Source organism: Ambystoma mexicanum, chromosome 6q (assembly GCF_040938575.1).
Source record: "Ambystoma mexicanum isolate Mex_15411 chromosome 6q, UKY_AmexF1_1, whole genome shotgun sequence".
Taxonomy (NCBI): Eukaryota; Metazoa; Chordata; class Amphibia; order Caudata; family Ambystomatidae; genus Ambystoma; species Ambystoma mexicanum.
This window is the reverse complement of record NC_090937.1, coordinates 156,616,755-156,638,224: the sequence shown is the minus strand read 5'-3', so window position 1 is coordinate 156,638,224 and position 21,470 is coordinate 156,616,755. Positions and strand designations below refer to the sequence as shown.

At 43.1% G+C, this 21,470-nt stretch overlaps 1 protein-coding gene across 2 annotated transcripts in view; it reads right to left on the bottom strand.

Moving 5' to 3' along the window:
• Nucleotides 1-2,288: 2,288 nt before the first annotated feature.
• The window catches only part of USO1 (USO1 vesicle transport factor), a 1,608,467-nt gene continuing 1,589,285 nt past the window's right edge, over nt 2,289-21,470 (bottom strand). For both annotated transcript variants that reach the window (XM_069630579.1, XM_069630578.1), the window contains one exon: nt 2,289-3,298. In XM_069630579.1, the coding sequence (XP_069486680.1) occupies nt 3,194-3,298 (105 nt within the window). In that variant the 3' untranslated portion in view covers nt 2,289-3,193. The remainder of the gene's footprint in view (nt 3,299-21,470) is intronic.

Here is a 21,470-nt window from a genome sequence, read left to right as displayed (position 1 = left end):
AAACATATAGCAAATATAACAATTCATCCACAATTTCATAACAATACAATCAATTTTTGTGCAAAACAACGCATAGTGCAAGGCCACAACAGGTTTTTAAGTGGACAGCAGCAACAACACTTAATGCATGACCATGGTAGATTTTGAAAGCAGTGGTCAGCAGTCAGGATAGGCCAAACATTCTTCATAAGCTGCCTTATCCTAGGTTTTTCTCGACCGGTTTCGACATGTAAACGATGGTTTTAAACGTCTTCATCAGGAGATTAAGGGTAGATGTCTAAAAGCAAACACAAATATAGGGGCCCATCAATTCCCTGTCCAGCACTAATTGCAAGTGAAAGAAGAAAAAGAAGAGGCCAAGTGCAAGAAAAGCGGAAAAAAGAAATAAATACATCACTCCACAAGACTAGAATGACCTTCACCAGCTCTCCCATACTAATAAAAAAGTAGTGCTTCGCTTTTGTAGAGGATGACTTGGTCAATGGTGGGTCCAGCAACAGTCCTCTGGTTTTCTTCTGTGGCCTCTTATTTACATACTTGGCTCCTGTGGTCAATTGACTAAACAGCTAAAGATACCACATTAATAGACTGAATTTTGGGTTGCAGTGACCGCAGCCCACCAATGGCAGGACCGGCACTCTTCACAGAGGGATTATTCAATCCTGGACAGCCAGCTCACTAGCAACAGTGACATAACTATGGTTGGAATGTGTATTTAGGATGTCTGCATACACTCAAGTCATTTTCAGACAGTTCATTCATACAGGGAAACCTGCATAGAAGCAGGGCCATTTCCTACCAGTAGCACAGGTAGTGGCAAGGCGCTTGTCTTGCAAGCAAGATGATGCAGAGCAACACAGGTTTGAATCCCGTGTCTGTGCTTAGAAACCTGTTCGTTATGAAGCGTGTTATAAATAACCAATTATAATAATGGCAGCCTTTCAGTGTTGCACTGAAAAGTGCATATTCATAAACAAAAATGAAAAGGGAATCAGTGTTTCACTGCAGTGCTCTCCATACTGCTGCACAAAAACTACTTAAATGGGGTACAGAGGCACCCCCATGCACTTGTAACCTTAGGGACCCACCCGTTCAATTCAAACAATAAACAGTTAAAAGGAGGTAAAGTTTAAAAAGTAATCGCTCCCCAAAATGTTATGTTTACAGAAACAATTAGGCAAAGCTATTTTGATCACTTAGACTAATGACAAAATCGTTACAGACCAAGAAAAAGTTTGTGACTGTTCAAATGAGACGCTAGCGCAAAACAAATGTAATGCTGGATCTTGGATCATTAAAACAGTAATTGCATATTCACCGAAATCATCCAAATTAACTAAATTTTAGAAAACCAAAATATTTCAAATAACTTATCAATCACTAATAGGCAGTTGAGTATGCTTACCCAGTCGTGGAGTTAATGAAGATGGTCCTCTTTTGGAGCCATCGGGCAGTGGTTGGGGATGCTAAATTCACCCCACCTTTACCAGCGAAAACGACCCCAACTGCACTTTCTGTGCACTGTGTGTCATGCACAGCTATTTAAAGGTCAAGGTCACTTCAACTAATCTAACTTATTTAAATATAAAGTGTCCCTCCTGGGGCGCTTTTACACACCAAGTGAGCTAAATGGAGCTGCTAATAGGTCTACTGATTAGCACTAGTAGTCCTGCCCCTACTGCACTTTTGATGCACTTGGTAATTCGGTTTTTGTTAATTAGCAAAATGGTTCCTCTAACAAACATTTAGCCAGCCTACATACAGTAACGGCACTAGTTTTTAATTTCAACAGGGAGAGAAGTGAAAATTGATCAAAGGTAACAGACAAAGGTCGCCCCATGACATACACATGCTATTAAAACCGATTGTAATATTTAAGAATATCAGTTGTATGAGTAAGTAATGATATTCAACCATGTTTTTTTAATGTTCATGGTGAGGAGCTCCACTCGATCCTTCCAAATGAATTGGTCAGGGTACAATATAGAACTTGTATAGTTTATGTTTTGTTCTAAAAGCAAATATATTGGAAACTTGTCTACGAAGCAAAATACTTTGAAAGCAAATGCTGCCAAAAGCACAGAACAAATAGTCTTGGGGACAGTGAACATTTCAATGTGGTTACTACACAACAACCAGGGTAAACATCAATTTTCATAAGTGGAAATTTCATTCAACACTAGACCAGCAAACAACAAAAAGAATTCGAAATGTGTACAAACAAGGGCCTGTGATGAACGTTACAATAATGTTCAAAAAACAAAAACAAACAAAAATACCCAAACAAATGAAAATAAAAACAGTGTTCATTTTATTTTTAAAAGTGGAAATAGATGCTGTTCTTTTCTGTTTTTAAAAATCATCTATTTCAAAGCAAAATCCAATAAATTATATAAATCAAAAAGGTGTTTAGATTTTATTTCAAACACAGTTGGCGAGTGAGAAAACACCTGTAAGCGTTGAACTAAGATTAGGGTTAATGATGATGGGTTTTATATTCAGTAAACATCACAAAATGCTGCTGAAACCCTACCCGATTCTAGATCTAGGGGATATGGCCACAATTACAGCATGAGTTGCAGTTTCCTTGCGTTTCTTTATGAAGGTACATATAGTTGACTTTTGGGGAATTAGTCTTTTGCAAGCAAGGCACTCTAAATGGTTTGCATTTCTGATACACACAAGACTTATTCGAACATATTGAACGCAAGAATGCAATATTATTATCTATTCCCCATTAGCGCCCTAACAGTTCTGAACAGTACAAAGCCAACTGACAAGTTGGTCAGAACAGGATCAACCTTAGGCCCACACTGAACACAAAAAAAGGATTCAATTGAACAGATGAGAAGTACACATGTATTTAATACAAATTAAGAATATCTGGAAGGAACAGAATTAAAATGTGTACAGCATCCGTAAACGACCAGTACTGAGGCAGTAGTGTCATTGTCAGCTCATGCCTGGACTGCATGTTCCAAATGACTGAAGCAAATTCTAGTCAAGTAAAACTTAATAGAATCAACATTTGCGTGTCTGCCTTTAATAAAAGTCTCTAAATATGGCATCCGCTCAGAAACATCAGTATTGTCCCACATGAGCTCTGGCTCTTGTTGCATTTCCTGATCAGCAATGAAGCAGTCCCTGTTCCACAAAAGTTTCATCTTTCCCATTGAAGCATTTGACCAAGCAGTTACTCTTTATCCTCCAAATAGTCCTCATCGTTCTCATCCTCATCGTCGTCATCATCATCATCATCCCCTGGGTCTCCAGATTCCAGATCATCTTCATCTTCCACCTAGAATAATGTACAAATAAAATCTCTTACAATCACAGTCTAAACCATGTATGAAATGTAAAACGGACCTACAGAGCAGATTAGTCAGCTTCTATTACAAAATTGCAAACCCATTATATTTTCTGAAGGGGTGCATAGATCTAGTGACTGACAGAGCAGATTTTGGAAGGCAATTCAGTTCAGCATGCCTTGCCGGAGTTAATGAATGATGGATGTTTGCATACTAGAAGAACATTTAACAGTGTGAGAAACCACTTTTGTGAACATTTGAGCAATTTGAAAATAACGCAAATATGTTTTAAATTATAGCTCTGCATTTGCACTATTGCTTAGAAAAATGTGTTTGATTTCTGCAGTGCTCTATTAAAAGTAATACACACATAGCTGTAGGGTGGGCAAGGAAAACCAGCCAGGAGTACACAACCTGCCAGCTGGCATTGATAGGAGACTATCAAAGACTGAAGAGAGAGCAGGCTAGTCAGAGTAAGAGGAAGCGACCTATCATGTAACAAGAAAACAAAGAAAAAGTTGAAAAAAAGCAAAACAAATGGAAAATAAAACCATAAAATACAACAATTGATTACTAAGAAAGGCGGAGAGGCACAACCAAATAGGATTAAAACAAAAAAAGAAAGTGACCCATTGTCAGAGAAAGAAACCTAAAAGTATTCCACTACCCCTATTGAGCTGGCACCTATCTCTGGCCCGCCAACTCCCCACGACTGACCCTGCTTACCAGTTTACTCCATAGCGAATCAAGAACATACTACATCTAACCTCCTACCTTTTGCCTATATTCAATCCCTCTCGGATCTACAATGCCTGCTACAAAACAGCTACTACCCTACCCATTGTAAAAAAAAGCCTAGGCTGACCCCAATTACTCTGCCAACTACCAGCCCACTCACATGCTACTCTAGATTTCTAGAGCATGTGTTGTAAGACCACAGTAAATTACAATACATACAGATATAAATTGTCAATGACCTGAAGGCTACAAAGACACTGTAACACTGTTTACTCAGGGTTTGGCAGCATGCACGCCACAGCAACTGCTCATATCCCCAACTTTCTCACCACTAAAAAACCTCTCCTTTATTTTAAACGTCCTTGAACTCTCTTCTGCTGATCATCCCTTTAATTGACATTTGCAACTCTACTTTTCAGAGTTGCCTCATATCTACCGGATGGGATACAGACGAGACATGTTTGTGGCTACAAACCTTTATCAAAGCAAATGGGGGTTGGAAAATGCCTCACAATCCCTAATCTAGGAGGAATTTCTCTACCAAAAGGAATGGGTCTGTCCTGTGTCAGGCTGTCCAAACAAAAGTATGTTCTGTGTCCGTAACCCAATTCTTGCCCTCACATTTTAAAATAACTCCGGGTGTAATGGATATTGTCTCTTGATTTCTCTAAGTGCTCAGATGATCAAGTTCAACAAAAAGTTTGAATCTTACAAAAAGGTTTCCAAATGGACAATGTTAATTGTTGCAGGGAATAGCTTCCTTCCCCAGACTCCTTGTACCAAAGCAAACAAGTTCAAAAAGAATAATCATGTTTTCCAGAGGATTATTCTCGCCCCTCGTTGTATTCACTTCTTTCAGGTAAAACGCTCCATTCCCAAGTATTGTAGTCACTTCAAAATCCCAAGGGTATCTTTCTTCCTAAGAACGATCTTTTTCTTTGTACACTTTTATAACAGTTCACAAGCTCAAGGTTATGGCCTTCCGGTTCCATGTAATAATGTCGCCACAAAAATCTTGCCATGAAAAAAAAAAAAAAAAAAAAAAAAAAAAAAAAAAAAAAAAAAAAATCGCTGAAAAATGGCTGTTTTTTGTGGCGACATTATTACATGGAACATGCGGGGGACACCCCTGCAACCCCCAAACTTTTTTTTGTTCTTTTTAAAAAAAAATCTTTTTTTTTTTTTTTTTTGCCCCTGTCCCCATATATATGGTCACCCAAATAATATCGCCACAACATTTTCCCGGCGATATTATTTACGGCGACCATATATATGGCGATATTATTACCTGATACCGGCCTTCCTTGAGGTCCTTCTATTAACAGTTCACACAATAGCTCTTACACTAAAGGGCATGATCCTTCCTTGAGACACTACAATATGCATCATTATTTGTGTTCACCTGGTGTACTTTTCTGCCAGACCTTTATTGTACAGAACACTTTTTCTTTAAGGTAGGGGTTTAACAACCCATTCATAACTGGTTCAACACATACTCACACTTCTTTAGTGACTTTATTTGTAGTCTCTCGCTGCGTTTCTATGAAGCGATACACTCAGTTAAACAATCCGGTATCCCATTTGTGTTCTTTTGGTTTGCCGGTATTTTCTGGCTTCCCTTTGCTTCGGTTTCTTTCACTCTGTGTTATTCGTACGCTCGCCGGTAACCCACTTGTGTTTCCCAGGTTTACCGGTTGCCTCTTAGGTCTACCTTTTCCAGCAACTAGACCACTGCGTTGGTCACTCAGTACTAGGGATCTTCATTACTCTTGTTCTTTCTCCTGTCAGTGGTTATGGGACCATTTCCTGAATGGATTTGAGGAAGTGGACACAACTTCACAGGGATTGATCCTCACTGCTCCCTGCCTCTTCATCGTCCCAGTTGTCAATATATTATCCCTAATGGGAGTTTGGAGAGTAACCAAAGTAGATCTACCAAAGGGTTGGGGAAGAGGGTGACAATATGCCATTAAAGCATGGGGAATAGAGGAAACATCCCTGAAAGGGAAGGGAGGTATGTGGTTTCCACCAACAATGCCCAGACATCTCCCAGAGGTGCACCTCCCCATACGTAGTCCATTCTCATACAGCCACCCCCAAAGTCAGGATCAGGTAGCGTCTGCCCTACCCTGGCCACATAGGGCAAGGCTTCATTAGAGAAAGAAGTGAGGACATCGCTAGATTCATCACATGCCCTAAATAAACTGAAGTGCCATAAGAACCAAAAAAGGGACCCCAGTCCTGGCATCCTTTTAAAGATAGGGCTTTGTGAGAAACATGAAGGCGTCTCACCCGCTCATACCCGGGGATCTGTCATCCAGGTGGACAGGACACAGCCATCACTTTTAGATCCAGTTCGTGGAGGTGGACCAGTGGAGGAGGGATCCTCGGGGAGTGGAGGTGGGACACCGGTTGGTGAGACGCAGTATCCCCCCCCTCCGTGAAACACCTTTACCCTATCTTAGGAACTGAACCCCCCACCCCTTTCCCAACACAAACACTTTCTCACAGACAGCTCACTGTGGGAGAAAACGGACTAACACCTGAGCTGTATACATACCAACACAATGGTCGGGCAGGGTCAGGCAATCACGGACCATTACACACACCTGACTGCCATCACACTTCCCCACATGGATAAAAGGCAGAGCACAAGAGCACACTCTGAGCAAGGCAAACCACACGAGGAAGCAGCGGTTCCAAGATGGCAGTTTAATACAAGGCAAAAGACGGCAAAACCCAAGAGGATTGCAAGGAGGCAAGTGCCCTTGACATTTTCACCAAAAGACTGTTACTTTCAGGAACCTTCAAGAATAGGAAACGTAAGCGAGGCTGAAGAATGCTGCATTGGGTGTCGGAGGTACACAGGGCTCTCCTGCATCCATAGTCAAGGCAGGGTGATTAGTTTGCCACTGCGGTACTGTCCTTGGCTCCTACAACAAAGTATTGGCAGTGAAGTCAGCACAGCCAGTGAGTTAGGGAGACTGATACCAGACCGGTCTGTGTTGAAGCCAAGGTTGCAAGCGGCAACATTGTATAATCAAAACAGTGTATGAAACATATGTGGCGAGCGCCGTGAATACAATTAATCAGCGGATGAGTGATTGAACTTTGAAGCCAAGATACAATACTGTTGACAGAGTGGTCCGGCACCACATGGGTGCTCATTCGAAGTTTTCTGTCGGGAATCCAGTTGAAAGGTGGCAAATGTGATGAGTGATAAATTGTGAAATCGAAGTGGTCCTGCAATGGGTCAAGCAAAACGCTGTGCACATTTGAAAGTCTTTGAGAAATCGTATAAGAAGTTGGTCCAAGCCTGGCGGAGGGAGAGCAGCTGAAAGCAAGTTTGTGTAAAATTATGAACTTTAAGTTAAAAGGAATATGAGCCCGACTAAAGGGGATCCGGAGTGAACTGTGTGTCACACGAGAAAGAAAACCCTGCATAAATGTGTGAACATGGTGGTGAAATGATCTGAGCCCGGCCGAGGGGAATCCGAGGTGTATAGCGAATCGCCTAAGAACTTGAGCACTTGTGATAATCTGAAAGGGGAAAGGAACTTCTTGTTTGTATGTCACATCAGGCCCTCTGAAAGAAGAGAATTTGAAAAGGCGGAGAGACTCGGCACAATAGGCCCTGATGCTAATGATTGAACTGCATCCTTGTGCTTGTGTATGGGCGTGATATAAATAAACTATCACATCATATCACACTATTTGTATTTAGAGGTAAGGATTGCAATAGGTTTATTAGCATAGGCCCCTTAATTTTGACAAGACACTACGAGGAATGTGTTTTATTTGATGGTCGTGGCTTGCTCCCATCTGTAGATTTAGGATTAGATAGGCGTATTTCAAACACTTTTTGAAGTTCAATAAAAACACTTTAACTGTGGTTGCATGTGTCTGTCTTACTGGCGATACCATGTCTTCCTTATAGCTTCAAGGTAACCCTTCCAACTGGCAATCTTAAGGTGTTATTTGACTGATATAGTAAAAATTCCAACACTGTATTTGTGGAGCACAGCAACGAGTCAACCTTCGTGTTCAGGCATCAAGACGTAAACTTGTGCAAGCAACAAACATAAAAAGACTTAGTGGATGGGTGCTTTGCAAGGAGCATGATACCAAGAATAACCTAGGAGAGATTCTAACCTTGTACCTCAGCTTGTCAATAACCAGGAACAAAGATTCTGAGCTCCGGCACTGGTGTGATTCACCCTGATTGGGTCAGATCTTCCAATGAGAACTCAGCTGCATGCCCAGCATTATTGGGTACCAAGCCCTCCTTGCCCAGTCTGCAGGCTCAGGATTATGGTTGGTCCACTCTGCATAAACTTCCTCAGCGTCAAAGGATTCAGTGGGAACACATACATCAGTTTGAACTCACAAGGTATGTCCAACACATCGCACAGAGTGCTCCCTTTCAGAATCTCACAGGAGCAGTAGGTCTTGCACTTTCTGCTTGAGCTAGTTGCGAACAGGTCGATGTGGGGAAGCCCCACATGCAGTAGATCTCCCCCACAATCTCTGCATTCAGCTTTCAGCACCCACTCATGTGACACCCCCAAGAGATGACTCAGTGTGTCCACTTGTACATTCAGACTGCTGGTGAGACGTGGTTACTCCAACACCCAGAACAGGTATACTAATTCCAGAGTGTTGCAGGAGTGTTTCCTGTGCTGTCAGTATCCTTTGGCAACTTTGTATCCAGTCGGTTTTCGTTAACTGCTGCGAAGAGGAGCCACGCTCTTATAACATCAAGTCCTGACGCAGAGCGTCAAGAGTGTTGCAGGAGTCTTTCCTGTGTTCCCTGGCATTGCGCTCCAGGGGTACCTTGTTTGGTGGCTTCTTGGATTTCGTCCTTAAGCAAAGACGGCTCCCACAATAAGTGATTGCATGGGGGCTGATTTGTACTTTGAAGGTCTGCCTGCAGCACAATTTGATTGGGACTTCTAAAGTGCCAGTGGGGAAGAACATCTTTACCTAAACTCTTGACTTATTGTCCATTGTGGTGGGGGCGCGACAACTGCGGGTGGTGATTGGTGTCTCTTGTCCTTTGAACTGCGATCCCTTTTTCTGTTTTACTCCTAAGCTTTGATTATTTTTTCTCCTCCTCTCTAAAGGGTGGGGTCACTGGATTGGCTGCTTTTCCGAACTTCATTCATTCTATTGGCTCTTCTTCATTGCTTCGTCAGCCGTTGCTAAGAAGGTGCAGCCTCTGGATTGGTTGCTTGCGCAAGCTCCGTTTCAATCGATTTGGTCCCTCTCTTTATGTGTTGCTGGCGCAACAAGTCAAGAGTCACTTTGTATCTGGAGGAGAGACTCTGCGATTGATTAGATGACATCATGTACTCCCTCTCTTGGACTTGTTGCTCTTCTGCCTAGGGACACGGACTGCGACTTTTGTTAAGGCGGCGTGCGAATGCCGCACCCTCCATAGTGGCGTGACAAGACATTTTGTACTCCTGGAGAGTAGGGGTTACGTTGCAAACACGTTTTTTTGGCTCTTAATGTAAAGTGGTTGTTGTTTTAATCTTGTAGCCCCAATAGATCACAGCAGCTCTGCAGTTCAATCTGGACCCTTCTTTTTATATTTTTTTAGATTTCGTTTTTATATTCTTAGTGTGAGGTTTTGCATAGGGGAAACATTTAGTAGTGTTGTTATTGCTAGACCACCGAACTAGAGTGCACCTTGGAAATACTAGACTTTTTCACAGTTTATGCATTGATTCACGATACTATTATTGCAAAGTCTTTCCTGCTAGTAAGATTTTATTATCCGTTACCTAAGACAGGAGAGAGGTTAACATTGCAGTAAATTTGGTGATAAGGAAAAAGGATGAGCTGGTGATGCTTAGACCTGAGCTTATGGCGGGACCGCTGATTTTTTCACACAGAAGGGATTGTATGAGCCAGGCATCGGATTTGCCTCTACCCCCTTCTCCTGTTGATGAGGTGAGTGACACCAAGGTGGGCAAGGATAAGGAAAAGGGGAAAAGAGGAGGGAAAATACAAGCTCATTTTGACTCAATTATAACAATCAAAAGCAATGATCCCCTTCCACCTGTAAATAATGATTTAGATAACCCCCCTCAAACCATCCAAAAAGGAACTCTTGGGAATACAAATGCAGATCCAGTTGATGTAAATTTGGAGGCCCTGAACATGAACATGCCATAAGCCCTCTTCTTGATCAGAGTCAAAGACCATCTTTTTTGCTATTCAGAATCTGTGTGAAACTATGTGTAGTGAGCTGAAAGATCTAACAGGCTACCTAAAGATTACATCATGCCGAACTGTCCTCTTTGGCAAAGATTTTTATGGACAGCTGGTCAGAGGGACAGAATGGTTGCGCCCCAAATGAATTGTGAAGTATGTCTTTGTCCGAAAGGTCCAGGGCAGGCACCATTGGGGACGATATGGCTGAATTGGAGGCCTCTCTGAATTTTTGCACTAAATCAGCCACCGTAGATCAAGCAGTTGAATTGGCTAAAAAGCAAGAGCACCAGAAGCAGAAATGTGTGTGCAAAAAAACAAATACAAATCTGAATAAATACTCCAGGAAAATGCACAACTTTCATTGGATGACCCAATGGGTAGTAACTCTGACTTATTGGAGGATGATGTTCTAGCCATTACGGTGGGTACAGAAGAGAAAGGGGGAATGAGCTAGGAGATGTTTACAAATCATCTACAATTGGGCTGTGTGATGCAATGAAACACAAGAGGTTAACAAAGGAATGTAAATTTGTTAACCCTAAAAGTCCTTGGAAAGGACCCCCTGCATTTTATCAATTTTAACGCCCACCTGAACCCCGACCTATGTAGAAGGACAAACTGAAGCTACTCGGCCAAGAAAGTCAGACAGATCTCGATATTCAGGGTGGGGAGTTTTCTGAGTAATCGTGGGAATCTCATTAAGGACAGGGAGAGGGTAGGCAGGGATCCTGTACTGAGACTTGAGAGATGGCCCACATAACTTGTCAGGATATGATTAATGCACCACATACGCAGGAGGTTTTGAACCAAGTCTCTAACGAGCAAACCCTCAGATAAATTATTGGAGACTTATTGCATAAAGACTGCTTTTGTCTGCTATGCAAGGTGGGAAGTCTATATCGAGTAGTAGGGAGTCCTCTGAAGTATTGCCCCTTCAAAGTAGCCAGTTGGCGAGGGGTAATGGGCTGGCCTTATCGAATAATTGTGGCCTGCACCCAAAACATCACAAGTTAACTATGGGTTGAATGGTCAGAGGGCATTTAGAGAAACTGCTCAGCTCCTCAATAAAACAACTTCGAGCGAACCCCATGCGAGTGACAAATAATCCCTCAGAACCTTCCCATAGGGCTCCAGATCGAAAGTTGAAAAATGTCGCCCAACCTAATGAGATGAGTTTGTTATTGGATTACATGTTCGATAGAGGCGGCCCAGGCTCTTTGAATAGAATGTGTATTCTGGCTCTCTTCAATGAGGTCCCGGCCCTTAGTTCAATTACTACTAAGGACATTAAATTGGTGGATTTCATGCATCCCACTAGATACGATCAAGTTAGATTGGTAATTCCCTCGTGTATGATATATGAGGTTTTGCTAAATGAAGCCCCCAACCTATATAAATTGTGTTACGCGATATTTCACCCCACGAACAAAGTAGGCCAATAAGTGAGACCCATAGGGCTTCTCGGAGGACCGGGGGTTGGGGTGTGTGGGGCGGGTGGGTGTCATAGAACCCTCAGGAAAAAAATGTCTCTGGAGTGGAGGAAGGTGTATGGCAATGGCTCGCCTTGACCTTAAGAGAAGCCATCCTAGAACTCAAAGATATAAAGGGACAGCTTTAGCAATGTGGCCTGCCTCTCTCGTATCTCTTGGAACGTGAGAGGTGTGTCTGCCCTTCAGACAGAAGCCACACACTGCTCTTTTTTAACGAACCGTTGCCATTATTTTTTTTACAAGAAACTTAGCTAGTAAACCCCCCTGTCTTTGCCATATTTACGATCATCACTGAACCAGCTGCACAAGGCTTGCGGGGTCGACCAGCAGGAAGATTGTTAATTGCAATCAGAAATGGGATGGGGTGCAGTATTGTCAAACAACTGAGACACGCTAAGGGGTGCTAGCAGTAGCTATTAATAAAGTTGGCAAAGGAGTCCTTAGACAACTATTGCTGGTTAACATCCATTGGAGCCCATGTTTGGCAATAACCCAGACTATGGAGAAGCTTCATGCACTATTTGAGGACTGGTTTGTCTCCTATCCGGGGACAGGTTATTGTGGATGGGGACTAAAACTCCAATTGTGATGGCACACGGTTATTGAAATTAGACCACCACTTTGCAAAGAAGGGGTGTGTAACCCGTAGGAAAATCACTCTAGGAATGAAATGGCGAAGACATCTGGAGGGCTGGGGACTTAATATGATCAATGAATTATTGGAGTGTAAAGTAAGGCCTAACTATATTTGGTATGGGTGGAATTGATCATCTGCCATTGATTATGTCGATGTAACTAGAGTTCTTCTAGATCTATGTACAAAATGTGAAATTGTTCCCAATCAGTCTAGCGACCACAGCATCTTAGTCTCGATATTTGCATTGGATGAAACCAATTACTGATTGCCAAAAAAAGATGTTTATCGAATCATACCAACGGTAATAGATTAAATTGGCATGAGGGTAATATTGAGCGATTCAGCATGTTGATGGTGCAAGATTTTGGGAACTCTTCATATGAATCCAAGTTACTGACATACACTACTAAGTCCTTTAACCAACACCTTTGCCTTGTAGTTAAGTCTTTGCATAAGAGGCAATCCAGGAATCCATCGAAGAGCCATCACTCACAAATTTGACGCTGAAGTCTGCACCCTAAAAACACCTACACGTCAGATCATTCAGCACTTAAAAGAATCCTCTGTAGAGAAGGTTGAGATAGTTGCTAGGATCAAAACAGCAAAGCAACATTTTAAAAACGATTAAAATCGCTCTGACATGTGCTCTACCAAGCGGGATGGAGAGGAAATGCTGGTTGCCCTCAATAAGGTTAACTTCGGAAACTTTTGGTCTATAATTAATGGATTAGAGATGAGTCAGATGGGTGCACAAAGTAAGCCTATCCCTAAAACAATTTTGTCCAACCACTTTTCCAAGCTCTTTGGTAAGGGGGGGTATAACTTGGCAGAAGGGTGTTGGATTTTACCATAGTGGACACTGAAAGACTCATCATTAAGGCCAATCCCTCCCGTGCGGGAGGACCCAATCATCTAGCTAATACAATATTTAAGAAGGATGTCGGGCTCTGGGTATGCATATTGTATATCTTGTTCAAGGACCTTATTGCCACCATGTCCTCTCCCTCCTCATGGAAAATAGCACAGGTCACCCCTATTTATAAAAAGGGGTATAAATTGTCGCCCCTAAATGATCAGCCTATTACACTTCTGGATGCAGACTCCAAAATCTTTGTATCCTTGATCAGGGTGAAAAGGGGGGGGATTGGAGTGCCACAAAAAATGTGTTTCATATGTTTCAAATTGGTTTTAGGAGGTGGATAGGTACTGATTGTGGGGGCTTCTTAATGTCCTGTATGGCTTGGAAGGAAAACTCTCTACCAATATATGCAGCGTCAATGGTTCTATCCAAGGCCTTTGATCTTGTGGATCGGGCCATTTTGTGGGCCAAACTAGATAAATTAGGCCTCCCAAGAGGTTTGCCAAGTATCTTTATCCACCTACATGAATGAACCTCGGTTCAAGTGTGTTTAAACAATGAGGTGCTATGTCCAAATTAATTCCAACTAGCACTGGGCTCAGACAGGGCTGTATTTTGGCCCCATGCCTTTTTAATCTGTATGTGGTTGATATTGGCGAATTTTTATCTAAAGCCTCCTTTGTCCCGCTCCTGCCCCCCCAAATTGGGGAGCTTTGAATTTCGTGGACAGAATATGCTGATGATTTTATTTTATTTGATTGTACTCCGATTGGTTTACAGAGATTGATGCTTTTACTCATTTTATCACTGTAAATAGGTTGAAGATGAATCCCTGGAAAACTGAGATTTTAAAATTCTGTAAACGGAGAAAGAAAAATACACTTATGGTTTATAAGTCAATCCAGTATGCTGTATCCGGGTTACCCACTGGCTTCTCACCCCTCAAAAGCCTTTTAAAAGGAACTTTTCAAAACAAAAAGAAATTGTGTTAGCCGCCCAAGTGTGTAAGGTGGATAGAAAATATGGCACATTTCCTATGCTGACATTTTTTAAGTTCTACTTAGGAAAGGTTATTCCGAAGTTTTCCTATGGTCTGGAAATCTTTCCTGGGTGGCTACTAAGTGAGTTGAATTATTATGTAACACTGATGTGGCAAAAGGTCTTGTATTATCTACCTCACAGTACTTCAATCTCAGCAATACGCTATGAGTTGGGTTTACAGTCCCTGCAAAGTAAAGTATGGTGGACACAATTACCACGTAATAGCAACCTTGTCTAAACAGACATGCACCGAATTTGGCAAACAGGGCCGCCAGAAAAATAGTTTTATACGTTTATTTGTAGCACATTGTTCTCATTTGCTGCTCAATATGGATTTAATCTCAGAAACCATTTTTCCAAACAAAATAAAAAAAATGATAAAGCTTAACGACTGGATAGCTACGAGGGAAACTTTGTTGAAGTCTACATTATACGCTCATTTAACCTTACATCATAAATGTGCTGGCACTGTGTGAGAAACCCGAGGAGTGTCTCCCAGGCTATTCTCGGGGATCGCTGACTCAGGTGGCCATGGAAGGGACATCGCTCTTGGATCCCAACCCTGGGGGGGGGACCAGTGAGGGAGGATCACCTGGGTAGGGGAGTCCGGGATTGTGCTTGGGGGAATGCCCCGTGTAAGATGCGGTATTCTACCAGGGACGAAGTCCCTGAGGCATTTTTTGGGTATTCCACATCTACCTCCCTTCCTGCCAAAGAATCTCCCTTAATAAAATCCAACCACCCCTACACCTCTGGTAAATCAACTAGAATTCTTGTTTCCCTGTTATCCACACAAATCCTTCGTCTGCACTTCCCTCTGATTATTCATTTCCAAAATCTCAATAGGCATTAACAAAACACTACTGTTCCCACAATCCCCCCTGTCTATTTCATAAACCCTACCAAATGCTAACTCCCTCCCTTTGTGACACCAACACTTGGTTACATCATGAGAGACAATGGACTAATGCAAAAATGGTTTACCTGACATGTCCCAAACCATGGCTCAGGCAAAGTCAGGCAATTGACCAGAATCTGACACACCCAACGGCCCTGTCCATTCCCCACAGGGATAAAAGGTGGAGCACAAGAGCACAGGAGGAGCAAGGCAAACCGCATGATGTAAGAGCTAACTCAGCACAGCAATTCAAGAGGAGGAGACAGACGGCACATACCGAGAGGGGGAAAGAGGGAGAAGCGGCCTTGCCCTTTCCAATCAAGGCCCGTGAAACCTCTGCAGGCGGAAACATAAGACCGCAAACAATAGACAGAGTGTTGCAGCAGCTTTCAATGGTACACAAGAACCTCCTCTGCTGATTAACAAGCCGTGAAGAGACGCTTGTCTTGGTGGTACCAACCTTGACTCCAAAGAGAAGGAAAGACAATAGGTTAATTACAGGGGAGTGTTGATAAGAAACCGAACTGTGTTGAACAAAAAAGTAGCAAACGTCTAATTTGAACTGTGAAAGGCTTAAAGAGCTGTTGATCGAAAAGGGGAAAACCAGCAACAGAGGAGTCCAGCACCACGTGGGTGCTCAACTAGGAAACTCAGGGTGATTATCCGATGGTATACACTACAGTAACCAGAAGGCCTTGGGAGAAAGGCAAGCAGGTGGTCAAAGTGGTCATACAGGGGGCTCTTAGAATCCTCTGTACAGTTGAAAGTCTCTGACCGACAGATTGTAAAACTAAGGGAAGCAAATCCTGCATTGTAAAGTTGGCAATAGTGATCCTGGCGGAGGGAAGCCAACAATCGAGAAGGGTCGGGGTCCGAACGAGGGGGATGCAAGGGGTGAACAGCCGTCACTCGAAGATTTGTGAAAGAAGGGGGGACGAAGTCTGAAGTCCCAATTAACTGTGTTGACAAGCGTGAACCTGGCAGAGGGATGGCCACAGAATAAACTGTTTAAAAAGACTAAGATTTGTGAGTGTTAAAGAAGAAGATTGTGTTGAAAGCCATAGTGAACCCGGCAGATGGAGGCTAACAATCAAGTGGGATCTGAGCCCGAAAAAGGGGGACTCAGGGTGAAGGATCATCGCCTCAAGTGTAATCCGAAAGAGACTTCTTGTTTGTTATATTTGAACCTATCAGGCCCTCGGAAGCAAGAAAGTCAACCACCAAAGGTCCTGATAGCGATAGGAACTGTTTGTTGATCTAAGCCCAGAAAAGAGGGATCCAAGGGTGAGAAGACATCACCCAACGCGGTTTAGTAAAGGAAGATCTGAGTCTTGCAGAGAGAAAGACCAGGGGAAGTGGATTGTCCCCGTAGGACCAGATGATCAAGAAAGACCAGGGTTAAAGGATTTTCCCCCCCGGCACTTACGGAAATACTATTCTGTATCACCTTTCACATGCTTTAAAGCATGGGGAAGGGAGTCGTACATCATGGACCACCATTCTGACATTAGTTGTAGAAAAGAAACATAAACCCTGAATGCCCCAATACCTGAGAGTGGAACTGTTTGCTTGTGCTGGGAAAGCTCGAGCGTGTGTTGTGCTCCAAAGTCTCACCTTGTCCCGTGCTGAAAACGTGGGGCAGGGAGACGCCTGGCAGTCACATCCTGACTTATTATTTGTGAACACTTCTTTCCTTATTGAAAACCCTAACCCATACTCTTTCTGTAAGATATGGTATTTTATTTATATCACTGTGTTTCAGGGTGCGGCGAGACAAGGGAGCGGTAGAAGGGAGGACAAAACAATGATCTTACTAGGCCTAGTGACATTGAGAATGCGCAAGTGCAGGGGAGCGGGAAGGGGGAAAAGTGCAAGGGGCAGGGGAGAGTGGAAACGTGCTCAACACATGATCTAAACAACAGGTATTGCAGCCAGCTGGTGGCAGTGCAATAATAAGGTGCAGACAAACGGTGTCTAATAAGTGCAGGAAGGGGACTGTAGTGTTGCAGATACAGACCAAGTGCAAGGGTTGCCAAGAGGCAGTGCAGGTATGCGGCTAGGTGGGCAGGGATCTGGGCCCGAAATCAGAGGGTAGCCAGGTGCCCAGTGCCAAAACAGTTCAGCAGGGGAGAGGAAGAGAGAAGGCAAAAGCAAAGAGGAAGGTCTTGAGGTGCTTCCAGAACCAAAGATGGTTCTCCTCAAGTTTCAGAGAGGCAGGGAGGCCCCCACCGAAGAAAGAGATCTACCCCCAACTCGTTGCTTGGAGAAGCGACTGACCCTGAGGAAGTTGGAGATGGAGGAGCGAAGAGCTCAATTAGGAAGGTATTTCCATAGGTTGAAGGTACTGCGGACACAGAAGGCCTTGTGGACAATGGAAAGGGTCTTCAACTTAATCCTTGCAGCCACTGGGAGCCAATGAAGAGATTTCAGGGCTGGAGAGATACGATCTCGGGGCCTGAGGCCAAGGACAATTCTCGCAGTCTTGTTCTGAATGAGTTGCAGAGGGCGGAGAGTAGTAGCAGGCAGATTTAGAAAGGCTGTTGGAGTAGTCCAGCCTGGAGAGAACCAGAGCTCTGGAGACAGTGAGCTTCTGGGGGAGGCAGAGGAAGGGAGGAATGCCTCTGAGGAGGCGCAGTTGGTGGTTTGACTTCTTAGAGACGTCGGATATGTGTGGAGAAAAGGAAAGCGTGGAGTCGAAGATGGCCCTGAGGATCTTAGGAGTACTGATGAGGAGGATCTCTGTATTAATGGCATTAAGGGAGAGGTTGTTGGCGGCACACCACTCGTGGATTGCAGACAGACAGTCAAGAGATGAGAGAGGGAGAAGAGGTGGCAGAGGGGATCCTGAAAACAAGCTGAGTGTTATCCGTATAGCACTGAAAATTGGAGCAGAGAGCAGCGATGCGGTGGGCGAGCGGTGCCAGGTATTATTGTAATTAGTTGTATGGATTTGGCAACAGGTTTTTTTGGTAGAGGCTAGACGAGACACCAAAAGGACTGCCTTATTTTTTATTTGATGGTCGAAGCTTGCTCCCATCTTAGATTTCAGTTTAGGTTAGGCGTTTTTCCACCCAGCATTTACAGTTTAATAAACACCCTTGTACTGTGATCACTTGTGTCTTTCTTTAATGTTGCCACCATGAGTTCCTTACACACTGCTGAACTATATTTGAGGCAGCTTCCAGCGAGAAGTTTTAGAAATGATTTTATGCGCCTCCGATTGAATGTTCTCCTTACAAATGAGATATGTATTAGGAAGTCGATGTCTACCAGAATCTGCCCTTTGCAGATTTTGTAAAAATATTCAGGAAAAGGAGACTTTGTTCCATCTGCTTGCGTTGTGCCCTGCGCTTTTGGAAGATCGCATTTGTTACTTTGGTACATTTTTACCTAGTTTTGACTGGGTTCTGGCTGACAATTTATGGTTGAACATTTTGAATGGGAAATCTGTTTCTCTGAAATTGGTTACTTTAAAGTTTCTAAAAAATGTTTGTAAGCTGTATAATTAGATCTAAAAAGTTTGTATCTGTGTTGCTTCTGATCTGTAGTGTCTGCTATTTATGCGTTTTCCCCCTTCTGCTTGTCTTTTAAACTGTTGTATTTACGAGATTAATTTAATGGTTTGTATGGTTGATATTTGTATTGTTCCTTTTAAATTACTTGAGATGTACATTTTATGTGATGAATTTAATTTGTATACTTGAAGAAACATTTTATATGTGGTGAATTTAAATTTTATATTTGAAGGAACATTTTTAAAGTCAATTTAAATGAAAGTTTGCAAAGGTTCATTTTAAACCAGTAACTGATTATACTGGTGATTCGCACTTTGCCAACAAGTAATGATAGCCAATTATTATGTTCTACAGAGTCATCAAATTCAGATGTTTTTTTCTTGTGGTTACAGCCGACACTTGTTTCAACACCGATTCTTTTTCAATGCAACTGTAGCAAAATAGTCTTTCCCATTGGATTGAAGGTGACTTAGCTATATATGACAGTATTATACTGCTCACCTGAAGAGAAATCCTCTCTCGTAGCTTGGATGCTGTATCATTCCATTTGGATTGCAGTAAATGATGTTTTGGTATTGTCCTTTAGTGCTTGTTATATAGTCCTTAATAAAAAAACGAATTTCAAAAAGGAATATTCCCAGGCCCTTGCACATATGGAGCACGGCGGTTATACCCCCCGCCCCCAACACACTATTTTAAACAATACACAAATAAAGATTTAATTGAATTGAGCACTAAATCCACCATGCACATTTTGAGTAATCCCACACCGACCATTCTGTTGATGGTGGTGCCGACTGAGGACCTGACTTGTTGGACCACTGATGGATGGGGAGAAAAATCACAATGCAATATGAACTGCCCTGAGTTCCAGTAAGTTGATGTGGAATGACTTGTCCTGCTTTCCCACAGTATGCTCACTGAAAGAACCTGCATATAAGCTTCCCATCCCATCAGGGACACATCAGTGAAAATGTTTGACAGTTGCCAAGGCTGCTTGAATGGGGCCCCTCTGAAGAAGGTTGGTCATGGATTCCCACTAAAGCAAGTACTTGTAAACCGGAGAGGGGTGGGGCAGTATAGGGGCGGGGGGCAGGATAATGTCCAATATGTTCCCTCTAAACTGGGACCGTTGGCTTCTTTGGGTCCCCTGTAGCGACCCTGTCAGCAGTATTGCTTCCTGGAGATGCAGCATGCCATGAGCCCTAGCACACTCAAGGAAACACCAACCAGGAGTCTTCCAAGTTCGGCTCAAAAAAGGCTACCTTGGTCTGTAAGCTTGTTACTCTTTCTAGTGCAGGGAAAGCCAAGCCTTGTTCCATATCCAAGTCTGCACCTATAAACTGTAAACGTTCATTGGGGGCTGTAAAGGAATTCTTTACGTTCATGTAGAAACCCAACTGGTGAAGAAAGGAATATGCCATCGCTCAGCCTTGAAGGGCCTCTGCTTCCAAGCTGGCCTGCAAGAGCGTGTTGTTGAGGAAAGTGAAAGACATGCACTTTTCTCCGGTATAGAGGAGACATAATCAACACCATGATCTTGGGGAATTTTCTCAGGGCCGATGTGTGGCCAAATGGGAGACAAAGGTATTTCCAATGCTTGGCGTGGAAAGGGATGGGAAAGCATGCACCCTGCAAATCGATAGAAACAAGCTAGTCATGTCGCTCCAAAGCTTGAAGGATCTGTGTCGACATGACCATCTTTCCTAACTTCCTCTGTTCCTCTGGTAGTATAGCTCCAACACCCCCATCAGAAAGAGGAGAGAGATTTGTTACAGAAACAGTTCCAGAAAAGGAATAAGCAAAGTAGGGTTAAAAGATTAGAAGGATCCACCTGTATGAAGTTATTTCCTGCCTTGCCCTCTTGAAGAATAAAATCCTACCACCTACAGGAGACTCGTCAGACACAAAGCAAAAAACTAAGCAGTTCTCGAGCCACTAGGCCTGAAGGAACTGAGGCTTCAGGCTCAGCCGTTGATGCTCCAATCCCAGTCCTCTGAATTAGAAGAACAAAAACAAGGTTTCAGAAAGCCATAATATTTTTACCACCAGACGAGAGTCCTTAAACTTCAAAGCTCTTGTCAGCCTTAACACTAAGCAAGTGAGAACCACAAAATACCATGGCGAAAGGTTTTAATTGAATGTCTGGAGTGAAAATGGTCCAGGAATGGTGTGTTAACACTGTCCCAGTGACAACAGTATGACCTACACAGTCTGTGGAGTCCAGGCCCACTTCTAAGATGGTCCTAGCAGTGTCTTTGCCATCCTAGACCACTTTCAAAGATCCTTGTCATTCCGAAGGAAGATGTATGCAAGCGATGTCAGCTGCCTCTTATAAAGCCTGAGTGTATCATGCAAGAGTACAGGAGGCATGAGCGCATGGCAGCCAATTGCAAAAACACAATCACATTGTGTCAAGGTACACAATTCCCTATGCAGGTGAGAAGTCAGAAAGGTTGTAGTTTAGCACCAGAACAGGCAGCTTGTATAACTAGGCCCGTCAGTGAAGGTTTAGTATTAAGGTAAAAGGGGTCACTGGGACCAGCCCTATGATTTTGTGCCAGGTACTTATCTACGCATGGGATGGATGCTGGTTACACTAGCAGCAGCGTATCCCTCAAAACCCCATTAAAGAGCAACAACAGAACTCTGGGGCTCTTACGCTGCAAATTGTCAGACGGTATGGGTGGGATCTATTCAGATACAATAATTAATCCCAAGGTGTCAAAACCCTAATTCAGACTGTTCAAATGGATTACTCAAAT